Source organism: Eubalaena glacialis, chromosome 19, assembly GCF_028564815.1.
Source record: "Eubalaena glacialis isolate mEubGla1 chromosome 19, mEubGla1.1.hap2.+ XY, whole genome shotgun sequence".
NCBI lineage: Eukaryota > Metazoa > Chordata > Mammalia > Artiodactyla > Balaenidae > Eubalaena > Eubalaena glacialis.
This window is the reverse complement of record NC_083734.1, coordinates 50,964,194-50,982,514: the sequence shown is the minus strand read 5'-3', so window position 1 is coordinate 50,982,514 and position 18,321 is coordinate 50,964,194. Positions and strand designations below refer to the sequence as shown.

Here is an 18,321-nt window from a genome sequence, read left to right as displayed (position 1 = left end):
GGACTCTTCTGGTCTCCAGGTTATAGCAGTGAACTGAGCTTTGTTCTAATGGAGGTTGTATCCTATTGGGGTGACAACAAGCAAAAGTGGGGTAACATAGAATCATGTGGCCAGAGTGAAATGAAGAACAAGGCAGCAAGGGGAGGGTGTGGGGCGGTAAGGAAACCCTTGGATAGGCAGCTGAGGGGTGGGAGGGGACCCCTGGGTAGTGAGCAAGGGGAGGAACGGACAAGAGGCAGGGATGTGGGGTCTGACCCACAGTGGGGTGGGGGCCTCTGGGGTATTAAAGTGGAGGGAGGACAGCATGAGAGAAGGACCTCGAGAAGGAAAGGGCTGTGCCCCGAGGGCAGAAGAGACAGAGGCTGGCCTTTTTGTATCTTTGAACACCACATGCAGATCTTGCTGCTTTAGAAACACCCTGGCTACTGGCTGCAGACAGACTAGAGTGGGAACCTGAGAGAAGGGCTGGGCAAGAGATGTCATCAGAGGTAAGCAGGTGAGGGGCGTGCCTGGGGTGCCTCCTCCTTGTGATGGGACCGTCCATGCACTGCAGGGTTAGCAGCATTCCTGCCTGGCCTCCACCTACTCAATGCCAAGAGCACATCTCCAGATCCCAAGCCTGTCTCCAGAGCCTGCCCAGTGTAGATTAAGTGGTATTTGAGTCTTTTTTGAGTCTCCTCTCCCTTTTTTTTTTTCCTGCTGGGCTGGTCTAAATGATGTTTTTGCTTACTAGTGTTTTTAAATCATGTGATGCCTCCTTTGTGTTTCACTCATTAATCGACTTGTAACATGTGAGGTGAACTTGAAGTGGGCTTCTTTCCGACTCTTCCACGCAAGTCGAGGCTCCAGTATGTTTGGGGACACTCGGGCTCTGCAACCTGTTGTGGGTGGGGCATCCTGCCCACCGATCAGCAGATGGACGCTGACAGTTGGCTTTTCTTTTTTAGGTGCACGTTCAGGTTCCCGAGCACAAACATCAAGATCACATTCACTGCCCTGTCCAGCGAGAAGAGGGAGAAACAGGAAGCGCCCGAGTCCCCAGTGAAGCCCGTGCAGGCCCACATCTCGCCGCTGACCATCAACATTCCAGACACCATGGCCCACCTCATCAGCCCCCTCCCCTCCCCCACAGGAACCATCAGGTACACAGCAGCTTCCATGGTAGACGGGGTCACCGTGGGGTCAGGGTGTGCATGTGCCAAGGTGGACATGACCCTGTCCAAATTTCAGTCCTTGCCTCTTGCCGTGGGACATTCAGAAGCCATCGTACGTCACAGTAGTGGGCAGCAGCACACAGCGACGTCTTCTCCCTTCCCTGGTGCTGACCTACATGGAGAGGGAGATGTTGAGGGCACTTAAAATATTGTTTAGTTTCTGAGCACTGTTTGCTCTTAGTTTCCTGCATATGAAACACAGTTTCCAAATGTTCCTTGTTTTCACTTGTGGATTCTTTTATATGAGTGTAAGTTTAAAGGATAGATGATTTGTCTTATTGGTCTAAAGTGTGAGGTGGGTTTTCAGTTGCATTTTGAGTTTTTTGGTTTGCTACAATTTCATGCAAATTCTGATGACTTACACTCTGGATTACTGAGTTTGACCACAGTGAGATGACAAACTTCTGTTTGTCCTGATGTCCTAAGAGAGACTGGGAGCCTCAGGAAGTGGAGGATGGTGCCTTCAAGGCATGCTCTCCACCGCATAACCCAGTGCAAGATGGTCATGTTGTGCCGCGCTTTCAGGGGGCAGTAGCTGAGGGTCAGGTCAGGAATTGCCCAGGACCAGCAGGCGCGACCCTAGGACAGGGCTCAGATGGCCGGTCCTCCTGTGTTCTGTTGGGTCTTAGAAGAGTGAAGTATGTATTCAGGCATCTTCTTCCATGTGAATAATGTTAGACTTAGGTGCAAAAGGAACACATTTGCTTCTCTTGAGAGCCAAGCTCCTACTGTCCAGGTGTGTCCGCAGGGCATGGCTGGCAGGCAGAGAAGGCCTTGCCTCGTCCACTGGGACTGACCCCTACATGTAGCAGAGCAAGGAGGGCACAGAGGGAACACTGGCAGCTCTGGGTTGTAGCTTTAAGTCGGACACTTCTGTTTCTTATCTTAAAAGCCAGCATGCACAGAAAGGTATCCTTCTGGAAAGGCCTGGAAGGAGTGTCAGGTAGACTCTGGCTGCACCCTTGCTTGGTGTTGTGTGAGTGCAGCTGCTCTCGGGCCCCTTCTCTGCCCCCTGCGCTGCTCCGCTGAGGATGCTGCCTCTGTCTCTCCCACTTGGTTGAATTTTGTCTGCATGTGACTAGATGGACCAGGTAGTAAGTGTGGCAGTGGGTAGGCAGAAGTCAGCAGCCGGTGGCCCGATTTTTATTCAGCACTGTGTGAAAAGTGCACAGAATTCACAGAGGAAGAGGAGAAAGCCCGTGTTTACCCACGTGGGACAGCGGCCCACAGTGGAAGCAGCAGCCTTAGGGTCAGGTCACTGACACACTGCCCGGCCATGTGGAGACAGAAGTTCTGTGGGCGCTCAGGGAACTGGAGGTGGTTGGAAACTTTAGGGTTTGGGTCAGGAGCTGATGCAGTCTCTCCTCACCCCCTGCCCCATCTTCATCCTGTTTTCCTTGCTCATCCCCTCTCCATACCCCACCACCAGCACCGAGCAGCAGAGCACCCCCGCTGTTGAGACAGCTCACGGTGGTGGAGCCCACCACCACCCAGCCAGTGGGGCCACTCACCACCTTGACCCTTCATTTATGTTAGCTAGTTTTAAAATCATAAAGCAGGAGTTCCAAGAGTGTGGTCCTGCCATCTGTCTTGTTCCTCTCTCCCCAGTGCTTTAAGAGTTGTTCCTGGCATGCGGTAAACACTTGTTTCGTGGGTGAGTGCATATACTGACGGTGCATGTTCATGATAGAGAGTCCAGTAGTGCTTCAGAGGGTGCCAGGTAATAGTGTGTTGTTCCACCTCCTGGGCCTCTCCTTTCCAGTTCAGTTTTTTGGAGGTAACTACTGTTTCTTAGGTATTTTTTCCAGAAATTTTCTATACATTTGCAATACTTGACTTTTTTTAATCCAAAACATAAATGAGATCTAACCATACATACTGTTCTATAACTTACTGGATTTTTAAAACAGTCTTATCTTGGCATCCTTCCATTTCAGTAGCTTGTTCTGTTTTGTAAAGTATAATACTGTACAGAAAAGGGAGAATAAGTTAAATACATAACTTGGTGAATTACCACAAATGAATGTGGCTCTTAATCAGCAGAGATCAAGAATCAGAACATTCTCAGCATTATGGCCAAGCCCTACCTTGTGAAAAAAGAAAGTGCATGTTTGAAAACAGGTTCCTGTTTCTGATTTCTGGGTGTTCCCTGTGAGCCCATCACAGCCTGCGTGTCTGTATCCACGGCCTCCTCCCCTCTTTGTGCGTCCTGTCTTCAGCCTCGCTGCTGTCCCCCTCTCTTCAGACTCCCCCTGACCTTTCCGGTGTAGCTGGAAGCCATGTCCTTTGTCGCAGCCTGTCCTCAGCTCCCTGGTGGGAGGGGGCGAGCAGAGCAGTGGTCTGTGTCCCTCTACCAGGCTGAGCCCTGGAGCCATCATGCATGGTTCTGTGTCCTTGGTAAGTTCCTAAGATGACACATGTGGAAGCAAATACCTGATTTCTTAGGGTGATCTTAAATTTCACAGAGTTAGTGAGTCCATTTTTCCATGGAAAATGCTGAAGTTCTCTTACTTTTAAAATTTGTTTTCCTTGAAATAAGAGTCAGTTATTGAAACACAGTGTGATGTACGTTTTACCATAGACTGATAGGAACAACCTTTTCTCGTCCACAGTGCTGCGAACTCCTGTCCATCCAGCCCCCGGGGAGCAGGGTCTTCAGGGTACAAAATGGGCCGTGTGATACCATCTGACCTCAATTTAATGGCCGACAACTCACAGCCAGAAAATGAGAAGGAAGCTTCAGGTGGAGACAGCCCAAAGGTAAATGTTTTATAGCCTCGAAACAGAACCCAGGGCCTGTTGGGGAGCCAGCTGTCCTCACTGCATTGCCTGCATGTCAAGGAACACCCCCCCAGGGCCTTTTGAGAAGTGCATGTCTGCGCGGATGTTGGGTCATTGCTGAGCATGTTCTCAGTGCTGGGCACTAGAGGTGCGTTCTTTTGGTCATTCAGCACTGGCCCCTCCTTGGTGGCAGCTATGGGCCCAGGTGCTGAGAGCTTGAACCCTTGGTCCTCACAAGGTCACTGCCTGGTGTCCTAGGAGACCACTCTTGGGATTTAGTCCTCCTGTCCCAGATGCTGAAGGTTGCACACACACGTCTGAATGTACATGTGAACACATATGCACACAAACACACACTTTAGAGAGGACACATGAGTCCCCCTTTTGGATGGTAATTATTATTATTTTTTAAAATTTTATTTATTTATTTTATTTATTTGGCTGCATCGGGTCTTAATTGTGACATGTGGGATCTTTGTTGCGGCACACAGGATCTCTCATTGTGGCACACAGGCTCTTCGTTGTGGTGCGCGGGCTTCTCTCTAGTTGTGGAGCACAGGCTCCAGAGTGCGCGGGCTCAGTAGTTGCGGCGTGCGTGGGCTCAGTAGTTGTGGCGCTTTGGCTCAGTAGTTGCAGCACACAGGCTTAGTTGCTCTGTGGCGTGTGGGATCTTAGTTCCCTGACCAGGGATCAAACCCACATGCCCTGCATTGGAAGGCAGATTCTTAACCTCTGGACCACCAGGGAAGTCCCTGGATGGTAATTATTGATGGCCCACAGTAGGACCCTGCCTATTTCTATTCTTTGACCCAGTAACACCCCTTCTAGGACTTCATTTAAGGGAAATGGACAAAAATCTCAAAACAAAAGTTCATATAAAACAGAAAATTGAAAGCAACCTAAATGCCCCTAACTGAGGGAAGAATGATTAAGTAAGGGGCATATGTGGCATAGTTACTGATATGGAAGAATGATTAAGTAAGGGGCATATGTGGCATAGTTACTGATATGGAAGTGCTCTTGATATAATGCTACGTGAAAAAATAAAATAAAACCAGGCATAGTGTTACTTTATGTATTCATAAAATGTGGTATATTCGTGTCATAGGACACGTCATAGCCATGGGAATGGATAAGCCATGGCTGCGCACTGTCTCTCCACAGCAGCCAGGAGCCTCTTGCACAGGGTGCTGGGCAGGGGCAGACACAGAGGGTCACCCTCTGTTAGATTCCATTTTTGTCCATAGTCCATTTGCCTGTTTAAAACCAGGCAAAACTAAATTGTTTCAAGATGCATTCTTAGATGGTAAAACTTAAGTCACAGTAAGGTTATGATTAGTATAAAATGTCAGGAATAGTGGTGGCCTCTCTGGGAGGCAGAGGGGGCACGAGGAAGCTTCTGAGACGTGGGCTGTGTTCTCTCTTGACCTAGTGTTGGTTGTACTGTTGTTCACTTTACAAAAATTTGTTTTTACCTGATGTGGGTGTATTATGGGCTTTCCTGTCTGTGTTATGTTTTTCAATATAAAAAAGCTTTTTTAAAAAATTGAAATGTATAGAAGAAAGATAACAAACACAGCAGCATAGGCACAGTGAGGAAGGCTTTGTACTCTCACCTGGTGTGGACTCCAGCTCAGCCACTCCACCGTCCCTTTCCTGTAACTCAGCGTGAACTCACTGAGGGGACAGACAGGGCAGAGCCTGGCCCAAGCGCTCAGGAAATATCAGCTATTTAGAAGTGGGGTGCTGGGGACTTCCCTGGTGGTGCAGTGGTTAAGAATCAGCCTGCCAGTGCAGGGGACATGGGTTCGAGCCCTGGTCCGGGAAGATCCCACATGCCGCAGAGCAACTAAGCCCGTGTGCCACAACTACTGAACCTGCCCTCTAGAGCCCGAGAACCACAACTGCTGAGCCCGAGTGCCAGAACTACTGAAGCCCGCGCGCCTAGAGCCCGTGCTCCACAGCAAAGGGAAGCCACCGCAATGAGAAGCCCGCGCACTGCAACGAAGAGTAACCCCTGCTCGCCGCAACTAGAGAGGGCCCGTGCGCAGCAACAAAGACCCAATGCAACCATAAATAAATAAATGAATGAATGAGTGAATGAATGAATGGATGGATGGGGTGCTAACGGACTTCCCTGGTGATCCAGTGGCTAAGACTCCCAATTCAGGGGGCCCGGGTTTGATCCCTGGTCAGGGAACTAGATCCCACATGAACTTAAAAAAGATCCCACATGCCGCAACTAAAAAAAGATCCTACATGACGCAGCTAAAGATCCTGCACGTCACAACGAAGATCCCGCGGGCCACACCCACGTGCCACAATTAAGACCTGGTGCAGCCAAATAAATAAATATTTAAAAAAATTAAAAAAGTAAATAAAAGTGGGGTGCTGGGATAACAGGTGGTTCAGTCTTCCAGTGCAGAGCACATGCCCACGGCCAGCTGTCAGGACTAAAGTTAGCCTGTACAGGTGAAGCCTGCATTCCGTTCTTTGGCACTTCACTTTCCTTCCTCACCCATCCTACAGTCCTCTGCTTGTCTGCCTATTTGTCTTTATCTCTAAACAATATCTAAATTGTTCATTTCTAAGCCTCATATAAGGAATATCATCTTGAATGTATTCTTTTGCAGCTTACTGTTTACATTCAACGTTAGGTTTTGTGGTTTCTCTGTTGATATGTGTATTTCCCAGTTCACAGCCAGAGGTGCACCCTCTCCCCAGTGGGCTTGTGCATGTGTATGGGGTTCTGAGTTGTCACAATGGCAAAGAGCCACTGGTGGCTTTGAGTGCACTGGGACCAGGAATGCCAACATCCTGTGGTGTGCATGGCAGCCCTGCACACCTGAACAATGCCTGCCCAAGTGCCTTGGACCCCGGTGTGGGAACCCTGCGTCTGGCTCCTGGTGCTCTCCTCTGCGTGGGGTTTTCTTACAGGAGGAGCCTCTTGATGGACACTTGTTTCTGAGTGGTCCTTACTCTGGCGCTGGGGTGTTCAGCATTCCTGCCCCATCTCCTTGTGTGTATGAGGACCCCCACAGGGGCCTGAGAGAGGGTGGCTCGCTCCACCCTTCGCCACCACTGTCCTGGCCCAGCTCTTCACTTGACTGCTAGAGCCACGTGATGGGCCTCTGGCATGGTTTAGTATGCATGCTGTGGACCCTGCTGAGGTGAGGCAGCTTTTCTCATTTTCTTATTCTTTTCGTTTTTACCATTTGGACTTTTTCCTTATGTGGTTTTAATGTTCTTTTTTATGCTGCTGTACATGCATCCATTTGCTTCCTCCAAATTTTCCAAATGCTTTCCCATCATATTACTTTTTTTCTTCCCCCTGCCACGCGGCTTGTGGGATTTTAGTTCCCTGACCATGGATCAAACCTGGGCCCTCAGCAGTGAGAGCGCAGTGTCTTAACCACTGGACTACCAGGGAGTTCCCCCCATCATATTAGATTACTTTTATAGGAAGGAAAACTAAGCATTATCATAGGAATGCTCAAAAATGTCAAGAATCCTGAATTTTAGTAAATTTAGTAAAAATTTTGATAACTTCAATACTTTTTTTTTTTAACTTAAACACAGGATGATTCAAAGCCACCTTATTCCTATGCACAATTAATCGTACAAGCAATTACGATGGCTCCTGATAAACAACTCACCCTAAATGGAATTTATACGCACATCACGAAAAACTATCCCTACTACAGGACTGCAGACAAGGGCTGGCAGGTAAATCCATTTCAGTTGTTATTAAATGTTTCTGTTACATGTCTTGTAGATGCTGGTTGGCAAATGAGAAGAGAATTGAGCTGCTATGTATGTAGCTGGGGCACAGGTAGAATGAGATGAGTGAGGGTCTCTTGTGCCGAGAAAGGAAGAGGCCTGCTGTTGCCACACTCTCTCTGACCTCCTTAGCGCAGAGTGGGAGGAATAGTTGTTCTAGAAGAAATCTCAGCACTGTTTCTTACTGTTATGGTCTCCATGGATGGGAAAGGTGTGGATCGTTTGAGATGTTTCTCTTGGACCAGTGCAGTTCATGTGTCTAAAGTGAGGGAGAGTTAAAAATCCTGTCCATCCATTTACTTTGGCATTCTTCTGTCTTCCTTAGCTATACGTCTGCTGACATACGTAGCTTTTTGAAGTTTGCACAGAGATGGTTTTCAAACTGTTTTACTGAGGAACCCTTTCTTCAAAAGATACCTCCTCCAGTTGGCCAGTATACAAAACAGATGAACACAGCGCTGCCCTGTTTCAATTGTCCACCTGTACTTCCAGCCTATTCCTAGGCTGTCTGTGAATCCAGGCCTCCTCAGAGGACACTTTGAAATTGGTGCATAGTATTTCCATTGTTTAGCTTTTTAATTTAGTTTAATTTTTAAACCTCTACATTGTGTATGTTTTTCCTTGTTCTGCGTGTCTGTGTTATGTGTGGCCATTTACTAGGTGTTTAGCAGGACCTCACTAATTCAGACAGTATGGGAAAGGGTAAGTTTGAAGTATGGAATAGTAAAAGCATCACAAAAGAGAGAAGAAACATACATTTACATATTTTGAATTTATTAAGTAACCAGGAATGGCTACAGAATTCCTTTGAGGCTTAATGAGTAAATGATCCTTTGAAAAATACATCTGTTGAACCATAACCATAATCAAGTGATGTGGGCGGCGTAGGGGGTAAGCCATTCTGTTTACAGAGGGTAAAAACTTTTTTCTTCTACCTGCAGATGTATAAACGTGTTGTAATAAAAATAGTGTTCCAGCCAAATCCTGACTCTTTGCTCTGTAAGGGGTCTTTAGTCATGTAAAGACTAAAGGTACAAAATGAGACCTAGCCTATCCTCCTGGCCTGGAGCATCTGTGCCCTGCCCGCCTTCCTGTTCACAGCAAGGTGGCATTTCTTAGTTGGCCATGAGGGAAACAGTGGCTCGGGAGAACACTTCTGTATCCTGCTACCTGGCAGTTCTCTTAAGATGATGTACAATTAGGTCCCAGCAGTACTTACCGTATTTTAATCTGTAACAGTGAGGTTGTGCTTCAAAGAAAATGAACAACAAAAGAAGCAGAAGCAGACGACAGTCTATATCCATGTCCATGTCACACAGCTCCCTGGGCACAGGCAGGCGAGGTCTGTCACAGAGTGTCCTGTCCAGGAGCTGTGTGTAGAATTCTGATGATTTGAAATGCCAGTGAGCTGGGTTGTAATGGGAGTGAGTGTTTCTGAAAAGCCTGGCCAGACTTTCAGTGGTGTGTTTCCCTTCTGGTCGTATTTCCCTGTGCTTTGTAGCATCCATTTACGGGAGAACTGATGCCGTGCATCACAGGGTTTTCTTGCTAAAGAAGACTGAAGGCTGAAGGGTGACCTCCTCCTGGCCTCGGGGTCCTGGGGAGTGAGTCAGTCAGGAGGGGCCCTGATCACGGAGAGGCGAGGCCTGTGGAGGTGACCCCTGAGTACACTGATTGCTGCTGGCTCCTGAAATGACTTCACAGCCCACTTAGAACTGAGGGTTATAAACACCCTCTCTACTGAACTGTCATTAACGCTTGTTTTTATTGAAACATCTTCTTTTCTGTCCAGATAAAGGTTCGTAAGGGTGACTGCGTCTCTTGCCCGTGTAAGGCTGTTCCTGGGACATTTCACACCTCCTGCTCCAGCTATTTTAGCGAGAAAGGGCTTTCTTGCTCCAGCCCTCCTTTAATTCATGGATATGCACTCAAATTCCTGTCCTCAGCAGTCCTTGCTCTCCCCAGCATGCCCGCATGTGTTGTTTTCTGCCATGGGACTCTCTGAGCTGCCCATCCTGAGGGACTGCACTTACAGACTCTACACGGAAGGCTCATTCCCATTCCCTCTCTCCTGGATGAAAACAAAAAGCCTTCTATTTTGCAACCTTGTTTCATAAAAGACCCATATCCTTTTTCTTTTGAGAAAAAAAAAAAACCAACTGTCAACCAAAACAGCCCATTTTTCAAGTGTGGATTTGCAGACTGCATCCTGCCCTCCCCAGTGGGGCAGGGGAGATGGCAGTGCCATGCTTCTCGGAGCTCAGGTCCCGGTGCTTGAGCCCCTTGCTCTGCCTCAGTTCCTAAGATGACGCCTGCGGACACTTCCCACCACGCCAATTCTGAGCACTTAATGGAAATCCATGGCTCCTTTCAGACTTACTTTTGGTATTTTGCAGTCTACCCATGCCAAAAGCTTATTGATTAATCCGGAGCAAACTTGAGGATAAAGCAAGATGGTCTGAGTAACACTAGCTGGAAAGATGGCATATCTCTTTTGGTTGCATACTTATTCACTTTGTTATGACTTAAAATTTTACCCCGCTCAGAATTGAGGTATTTGTTGTGACTGAAAAGTTTGAGAATTCTGGAGCTCTTGGCCTCTGAAAGGACCAGAGCTGGTTTCTGAAAGTAGAGGGAGTGACTTGTGCTCACCCACACCCTGCACACTGGACTCTCCTCTGGAAGGTCCTTCCCTTAAATTTCTTTACAAGTCCTTACTATGCTGAGTACACATTGGCAAGTGCTCAGTGCTGAGTGGGACTAACAGACACAAACTGCCCATGAGAAGTGTAGGTTACGGGCAGGAAGGCTGGAGGCGCTCAGGGAGGACAGCACAGAGCAGGCACGAGTGATGAGCTCTGTGCCTTTCCCCTTTGTCAGCTGGGCTCTGGGAAGCAGCCCCTACTGGGGAGAATTTGGGGGAAAGAGAATACGCACAGTATTGAAGATCCTTTTCTTCGTATTTAGTTTTAAATAATAACCTGCCTTCTCCCTGAATACTTTAAAATAATTTCTGAATCACTGGAATTGAATCAGTGTGGTTTAAATGTATATAGCTTGGTTTGATCAAATTACAAAGGCCTTAAATTACCTTAGAAATACAATTATTTATTCTATCTGTGTATACATTAAATATCTCTTATTACCTCTTCATGTTTTCTAGAGTCTTGTTGGCTGGAGAATCACAGGTGACCAGTAATTGGGGTCATTTGTCTGTGAGATTGTTGTCAGAGCGCAGAGGAAGTTAGACCCTCTTTTGATGGTGCAGACTGGGTTCTGTTACATTTTCAGAACAGAAAATAGCAACTCCCTGACCTAAGGACTTAACTGTACAGTTTGTCCGTGGTGTGAGGGTTAACGGAACAGCTGTATTGCTGATCCTGGTCCTGACCTTTGTCAGTGGGTAGAAATCCTAGTGCCCAGTCCCCTGAATTAGCACTTCCTGCCTCCAGATTCCCACTGTGCTAACCTCCCTTTCTCCTCCTAACAACATGCATGTGGACCTACTTCACCCCAGTCAGTGCAGTTCCAGCCTTCACTTGAGGCTCGGCACCTCCCTTGTCACGTGTCACCTAGCACTGTGGCTTAGTGGTCACTTCTGAGCTCCCATCTGGGTGCCGGCCTCCCACGGCGCAGTCAGGAACTCTGGACCCTCACGCACAGTTCACAGTGAGCGTGTCCTCCAGTGTCATCATCTGGGCTGGCTTTTCTCAGTCTTTTTTCTTAGAATCTGCCTTCTACTCCACACTCGAAAGGTCTGAATGCAGATGGAGAAGGATTGCCTTCTCTGTCTTGATGGGGGCACCAATAACAGATTCGATTTTCTGGAGGAATTGGTAGGTGTTGGTTGGTTATCAGCCAAACCCTATGATAAAACGTCATAGCAAGTATCTGTGGTTATGCATATATTCTAAATCTAATATACTACATCTACTTATAAACAATCTCACAAATCACAGACATAGCTTAGCCTGTCCCTTCATGTTGCCAATGAGGTGACTGACATCCACAGGCATTGGTGGTTCGTCGTGGCCTGTGACTGGTCTGGTTCTTGAATAGTCCCTTAGATTGGCTGTAAAGTAGTATTTGACATGTTTTGATTTCTGAGCCACCTCTGGGAATTCAGAATTTCAGGTTGTGACTAGCAGTTCTATTAGAAAGTTAGTTGGAGAACTTAGAAATGATTTTTGGATAGCCAGAATTTTAGTTTGGGTTGAAACTTTAATAGTTTATTAATTTTAAATTTAAGCATTAATGTAAATGCTGAAAGGATTTGAATGCAGGACTTCCATTCAGCTTTTCCTGACCTTTCGTAGGTCTCAGATTTCGGTGCATCAGGGAGCTGTCCTCAAATCATGTGTAAACTGTGAGCTGAGCTTTTTGTAATAGAAAGAAGAATGGACTTAGGAATTGAGAAAAATTTTCTCAATGTGCCTCACAATATTATTTTGAGAATCAAAGTATATAGAAGTTCTTTTATGGGAAGATGGTGTCAATAATATTTCTCAAACTTTGGCTCATTTTTTCTCCTTTGCTGGTTTGCCAAATACCTTATGCTGGATTAATTCATTTTAAAGGTTGTGACAGTTTCTATAAGCTAATTTTGCGCTCAAAAAAGTATTTTAAAGGAATAGTGGATCTCAGCGCTGTCCTTCTCCAAACAGGGAGAGGTCACAGTGATAGCCCTTGATTTCCTACCTGGTAAAAAGGTGGGAGTTGACGTTTTTCCCATTGGAAATAGCCTCTTTCCGTGTGGTGTAGATTTCTCACCCCTTCCCCATTCCCCAGTTCCCTTCCTTGCCTCCTGGTACCCATCCTGCCATGCTGTTCACAGTGCCCTGTGTCCTTGTGTCTTTTCCTCTGTAGAAGCCACATCGCAGCCTCTGAGTAGTCACACCCCGCAGTTCCTCCTTCACTTTGGGGAGGGCCGGTTCCTTCCAGCACAGAGCTGCAGGACCTTTGCAGGGCACTAAAACTGGGGCACATTTTTATTTCTCAGCAAAGAAATATATGAATTCTACGTATTTTTTTATGTTTCATAGAATTCAATTCGCCACAATCTCTCTCTGAATCGTTATTTCATCAAAGTACCACGTTCCCAGGAAGAACCAGGCAAAGGCTCATTCTGGAGGATAGATCCTGCCTCTGAAAGCAAATTAATAGAGCAGGCTTTTAGGAAAAGACGGCCTAGGGGCGTGCCTTGCTTTAGAACCCCTCTGGGACCGCTCTCGTCTAGGTAAGGAAAAAAGACAAACAAAAAGACCTCATTTAATGGTCAGTAAATTTACCTTTGATGTATTGGTAAATTTTCCTTTTGAAAATGAAGGAATTACCAAATGCATTATGATTAAATGTTGGGTTGGGGATTTGGAAAAAAAAAAAAAGTGTTGGATGCCACCCATGTATTTTTGTTTCTAGTGGTCTGAAACAATTCAGATTATAAAGTTTTACTTAAATTTCATTCCTATGTAACATTGTTGCTTCATTGAATGCATATTGTCAATATGATGAGTCGGCAATATCACGATGCCACGTTGATGAATAATGTTTTTTCCTTTTTCTTGGATGTGAAAAGCTCTTTAAAGCTACATCTTAGCTGCTTAAACTCAAGATTGGTTTATACAGTATTAATTGCCTGATTTTAAAATCCATATTTTTAGCTCCATTAGATTTCTGTTTTTAAACAAAAAAAGAACTGACTGTAATGTTAAGTCTTGAGCCCCAGCCGGCTCGCACGCTGCTGGCTCCTGCTGCCTGGCTGTGGATGGGAGCTGCCTAGGGAAGCAACCAGTCCCTCCCCATGCTGTGCGGCCTGTGCTGGGTGTGGAGCAGCGGCACCCTGCATACAGTGGCTCTGTCATAGCCATGCCAGCCTCGCTGAGTGTCCATCTCAGGTCACAGGCATCACACCTAAAGTAAGACTTATGGAACTGTAGTTGGTTGGCAGAAGACAAATGACACCTTTGTTTTTGCAAAATACGCCTATTAAAACAAGGCAGCTTTATGAGTGCTTTACCTGTAAAAATCCACTGTCTTCTTTTTGGTCATACAGAAGTGCCCCAGCCTCTCCCAATCATGCTGGAGTGCTGTCTGCTCACTCCAGTGGCGCCCAGACCCCTGAGAGCCTGTCGAGGGAAGGTTCACCGGCCCCTCTGGAGCCCGAGCCTGGTGCCTCACAGCCCAAACTCGCTGTCATCCAGGAGGCACGGTTTGCCCAGAGTGCACCAGGTGAGATGTGCAGAGGGCAAGTGTGGTGGGAGAGGGGTGGGTCAGATGAGCATGTGAGCCAGTCTCATCAGAGAAGAAATAGCAAGAGGCCTTGGATCCTTTGCACCTTGTGCCTGATACTTTCTGCATAGTACCTGAATGTTATTTTATAGGCTCTGAAAAATTAATTGCACTGCGTTAAAAAAAAAAAAAAAAATTAGTCAAAATTCTTTTATGACTCTGTGTAGGTGCCTGAAATATTTTAGAATTAACCCATTTCTTAGTTGCTTTATCATTCAAAAATCTATGAAAAAGATTCCCTTCGTAAAGAAATAACATAAATTTGACGAAGTAGACATTAGCAGCAAAAAAAATGTCTATTTAATGAATAGGTGAGCATTTCTCAGTGTACTTACAAAGTCGCAATGTAGAATAAAAATATGTGCCCTGGGGAATTAAAAAAAAAAAAAAAAAGTAGTGTGAAAATGTGTCCAAAGTAATTGTTATGGTTCCTAGTTGGTTGGCAAAATGTGCATTTTGGTATATTGGAATTCCTGGTCATGCTGGCAACACCCCCTGCCAGCCCCCATTCCTGTTGCTGGAGTCCAAACGCCCAAATCAGAAAGAACAGAGACTGGCAGAGCTGCTGGCTGCCAGCTCTGTCTCCACACTTCCTGCTCCTCTGCACCCATCATAAGATGGAGACTTTGATCTTGGGGAACATGGCCCCCTCCTTCAGGCTTCATTGGGCAGCTTCTTCCCATATCTTGTGTTGAGGTTTTCTTTTTCATGATGAGAGAACTGTGGGAAGAGGTGTTGTAAGAAATCTGAACAGGCACTTCCCTGGCGGTCCAGTGGTTAAGACTCCGTGCTTCCAACTGCAGGGGGCCCGGGTTCGATCCCTGGTCAGGGAGTACTGCATACGGCATGGTGCGTCCAAAGAAAAAGAAAAGAGATCTGAACAAAGCAGAGATTGCCTTTTTAGCAGTTAGATATACATTAAATATCCCCATTAAATATGTCATTACTTTCATCATGAATGACTTTATTATTACCAGCTGAAAGGGGCCATGTCCTGTTTTCTTAAATCAGTCTGCATGTTGCTAGTGAGGGGTCGTAGTTAGTTGGTTTGGGATGTATGAGCCTCACCCCACTCCCGTCCTCGGTAGGCTCACCTCTGTCTAGTCAGCCCGTCTTAATCGCCGTGCAGCGACCACTGCCACCGACGATCAAGCCTGTTACCTACACTGTCGCCGCCCCTGTGACCACCTCGACCTCCCAGCAGCCCGTCGTGCAGACGGTTCACGTCGTCCACCAGATCCCAGCGGTGTCTGTCACCAGCGTGGCCGGACTGGCCCCGGCAAACACGTACACCGTCGCAGGACAGGCCGTGGTCACTCAGGCGGCCGTGCTGGCCCCCCCTAAGGCAGAGCCACAAGAGAATGGAGACCACAGAGAAGTAAAAGGTGAGCAGCGGAAGCAGTCACTTCGGGCAGCTTTTCAAGCTCTTAGAAACCCGCCATCCTCGTTCATCCTGACCCCCTTGCTAACATGTTACGTAATGTGCTGGAGCAGGGCTGCTCGCCGCCTGGTTTGTTATACTTCAAACTAGTGAGATTTCTGTAAGCTACCCAGTAATATTAGTTGGTGTCATTTTTTCTCTTTTCCTTTTCTTTGAATTTAGTGAAAGTAGAACCTATTCCTGCGATTAGCCATGCCACACTAGGTGCCGCTGGCCGGATCATTCAGACGTCACAGACCACCCCTGTCCAGACGGTCACCATAGTGCAGCAGGCACCTCTAGGTCAGCACCAGCTTCCAATAAAAACTGTAACACAAAACGGGACTCACGTGGTGCCAATCCCCGCCGCCGTCCACGGCCAGGTGAATAATGGTAAGCAGTGTCCTCCGTGGGTTACTGGGTGCTAACAACTCGAGCAAAGGTCCTCTGCTGTCCTTTTATGAAGCATGGTGTTCAAGGTTTTCATTCTGACTGTTACAATTTTAATTTTTTTGTCTGAAGAAATATTTGCATTTCTAAACTATAGGAAACTGAATAGTGCTATAGGATACCGGGGAATTGGCTGTGGGAATTGGCTCCCATGTGATTCCCATTGGAGGAGCCATCTGAAGAGAGAAGCATTTCTAAATATAGTAAGTCCCCTACATATGAACAAGTTCCATTCCAAGAGCACGTCCATAAGTCCAATTTGCTCTTAAGTCCAACAAAGTTAGCCTAGGTACCCAACTAACACAATTGGCTGTATAGTACTGTACTGTTAATAGGTTTATAATAACTTTTCATACAAATAATACATAAAAAACAAGCAAACAAAAAATAAAACATTTTTAATCTTACAGTACAGTACCTTGAAAAGTACAGTAGTACAGTACAACAGCTGGCATACAGGGGCTGGCATGGAGTGAATAGGCAAGAAACGTTACTGACTGGAGGAGGGAGAGGAGGTGGGAGATGGTAGAGCTGAAGGATCATCAGCAATAGGAGACGGAGGGCAAGCTGCAGTTTCACCCACACCTGACGTTGATGGACTGCACATTTGCATCTTGAAAGTTTGCAACTTGAAGGTTTGTATGTAGGGGACTTACTTATCTAGAGAGATGAAAATACTCCCACCTTTTGTAGACATCTGGGTGTGGCCTAGAAGCAACCTGGGGGCTGTCCCAGCTGATCTGTCCAATGGTGGTGCCCTCCCCTGGGGCAGGGGTGTGCTTGAGAGTATCTGATGGTGGAAGGGGAGAATGCTGGTCTCCTGTTCTCTTTGCTCTGAAAGCCCTCTGGAGCCCCGTGCACATAGCTCCCGCAGATGTTCTGACATGGACGAGCCTAAGGGAGCTTGGCTTTTAAACCAGAGGACAGAGAACCTTCTTCCACCCAGTCCTGTGGAGCAGTGTGAAGGGTAGGAGTCCAGCTGGCTGTTAAGTCAGCTCAGGAGTTTGGGGTCCTTGGAACTGGTGTTCAGATGTCTTTGCAGTGGGTCTTCACCCAGGCATGTGGAGTGCTTGCTGTCCACACATGTGGGCTCTCGTGATTCAACTACAGGACTCCAGGCAGTAGAATCAGAAGCTACTGGCTCAAAGTAGCTCTCTGTGCCCAGAGAGAGTTTCTTGGAAAGAGGGTGGGGAACAGAAGGCTTAATTGTGTTGACCTCTGAATCCTTCCTTACTGAGCTATTAAGGGACAGAGACCTGGGACAGACACCTCATGTGATTCTGCTTCCCCCTTGCTCCTCCTCCCCAAATTTAATGGACGAACAATATCTGCGACCTTTTCTAGGGAAGACTAACCACTGAGAGTTTTTTGTTTTTAAGTAATAGGTAACATGCCACTTGTGGATAAATTGAGAAGTTTGCAACCAGTTGCCCATTTAGAATGCTTTCTTCCTCAAGCCCGGTGTCTCCTAAGTAACTAAGAGTTTTTCAGGCCTCATTCTTCTTTTCTCCATGAATAACTTGGTTGTCACAAGTGGTCCAGATGTGGCAAACCTGGTGGCCCTGTGTGTGGCTGGGAGCAGGTGGTGTCAAGAGGTGGACGGTCTATTTCTGGTCAGAGCCGTTTTTCCCTGTCTTAAGCCATGGTGTAGGCTGTTGATTCCCACATACCATGTGCCTTAGAATCACTCAAGGGCTCCCTCCCAGAGTCCCCAACTGAGCAGGTCTGGCCTGGGACCCAAGAATGTACATTTCTCACATGTTCCAGACCTTCTGAGAACCACTGTGCAGGTCAGGGCCCTTTTTTTTTTTTTTTTTTTTAATTTATTTATTTGTTTATTTTATTTATTTATTTATTTATTTGGCTGTGTTGGGTCTTCGTTTCTGTGCGAGGGCTTTCTCCAGTTGCGGCGAGCGGGGGCCACTCTTCATCACGGTGCGCGGGCCTCTCACTGTCGCGGCCTGTCCTGTTGCGGAGCACAGGCTCCAGACGCGCAGGCTCAGTAGTTGTGGCTCACGGGCCCAGTTGCTCCGCGGCACGTGGGATCCTCCCAGACCAGGGCTCGAACCCGTGTCCCCTGCATCGGCAGGCAGACTCCCAACCACTGCGCCACCAGGGAAGCCCAGGTCAGGGCCCTTTTATGGCCACCTGTCTAAGGAGTTTGAGACACCCATATTTAAATTGGTGTCTAAAATTTTTCTTTATAAATTTAATACGCAAGGAATTAAATTTTCCACTATTGAAAATACTGATGTTTTATTTAAAATTTTTTTTTTAATTTTTATTTTTGGCTGCGCCGCACAGCTTGCGGGATCTTAGTTCCCCAACCAGGATTGAACCTGAGCCCTCAGCAGTGAAAGTGCGGAGTCCTAACCACTGGACCACCAG

At 46.9% G+C, this 18,321-nt stretch overlaps 1 protein-coding gene across 2 annotated transcripts in view; it reads left to right on the top strand.

Moving 5' to 3' along the window:
- FOXK2 (forkhead box K2) overlaps nucleotides 1-18,321 on the top strand; it is a 72,651-nt gene that overhangs the window by 41,416 nt on the left and 12,914 nt on the right. For both annotated transcript variants that reach the window (XM_061175460.1, XM_061175461.1), the window contains exons 2-8: nucleotides 948-1,142; nucleotides 3,827-3,974; nucleotides 7,575-7,721; nucleotides 12,818-13,011; nucleotides 13,828-14,003; nucleotides 15,152-15,448; nucleotides 15,667-15,876. In XM_061175460.1, the coding sequence (XP_061031443.1) occupies nucleotides 948-1,142; nucleotides 3,827-3,974; nucleotides 7,575-7,721; nucleotides 12,818-13,011; nucleotides 13,828-14,003; nucleotides 15,152-15,448; nucleotides 15,667-15,876 (1,367 nt within the window). The remainder of the gene's footprint in view (nucleotides 1-947; nucleotides 1,143-3,826; nucleotides 3,975-7,574; nucleotides 7,722-12,817; nucleotides 13,012-13,827; nucleotides 14,004-15,151; nucleotides 15,449-15,666; nucleotides 15,877-18,321) is intronic.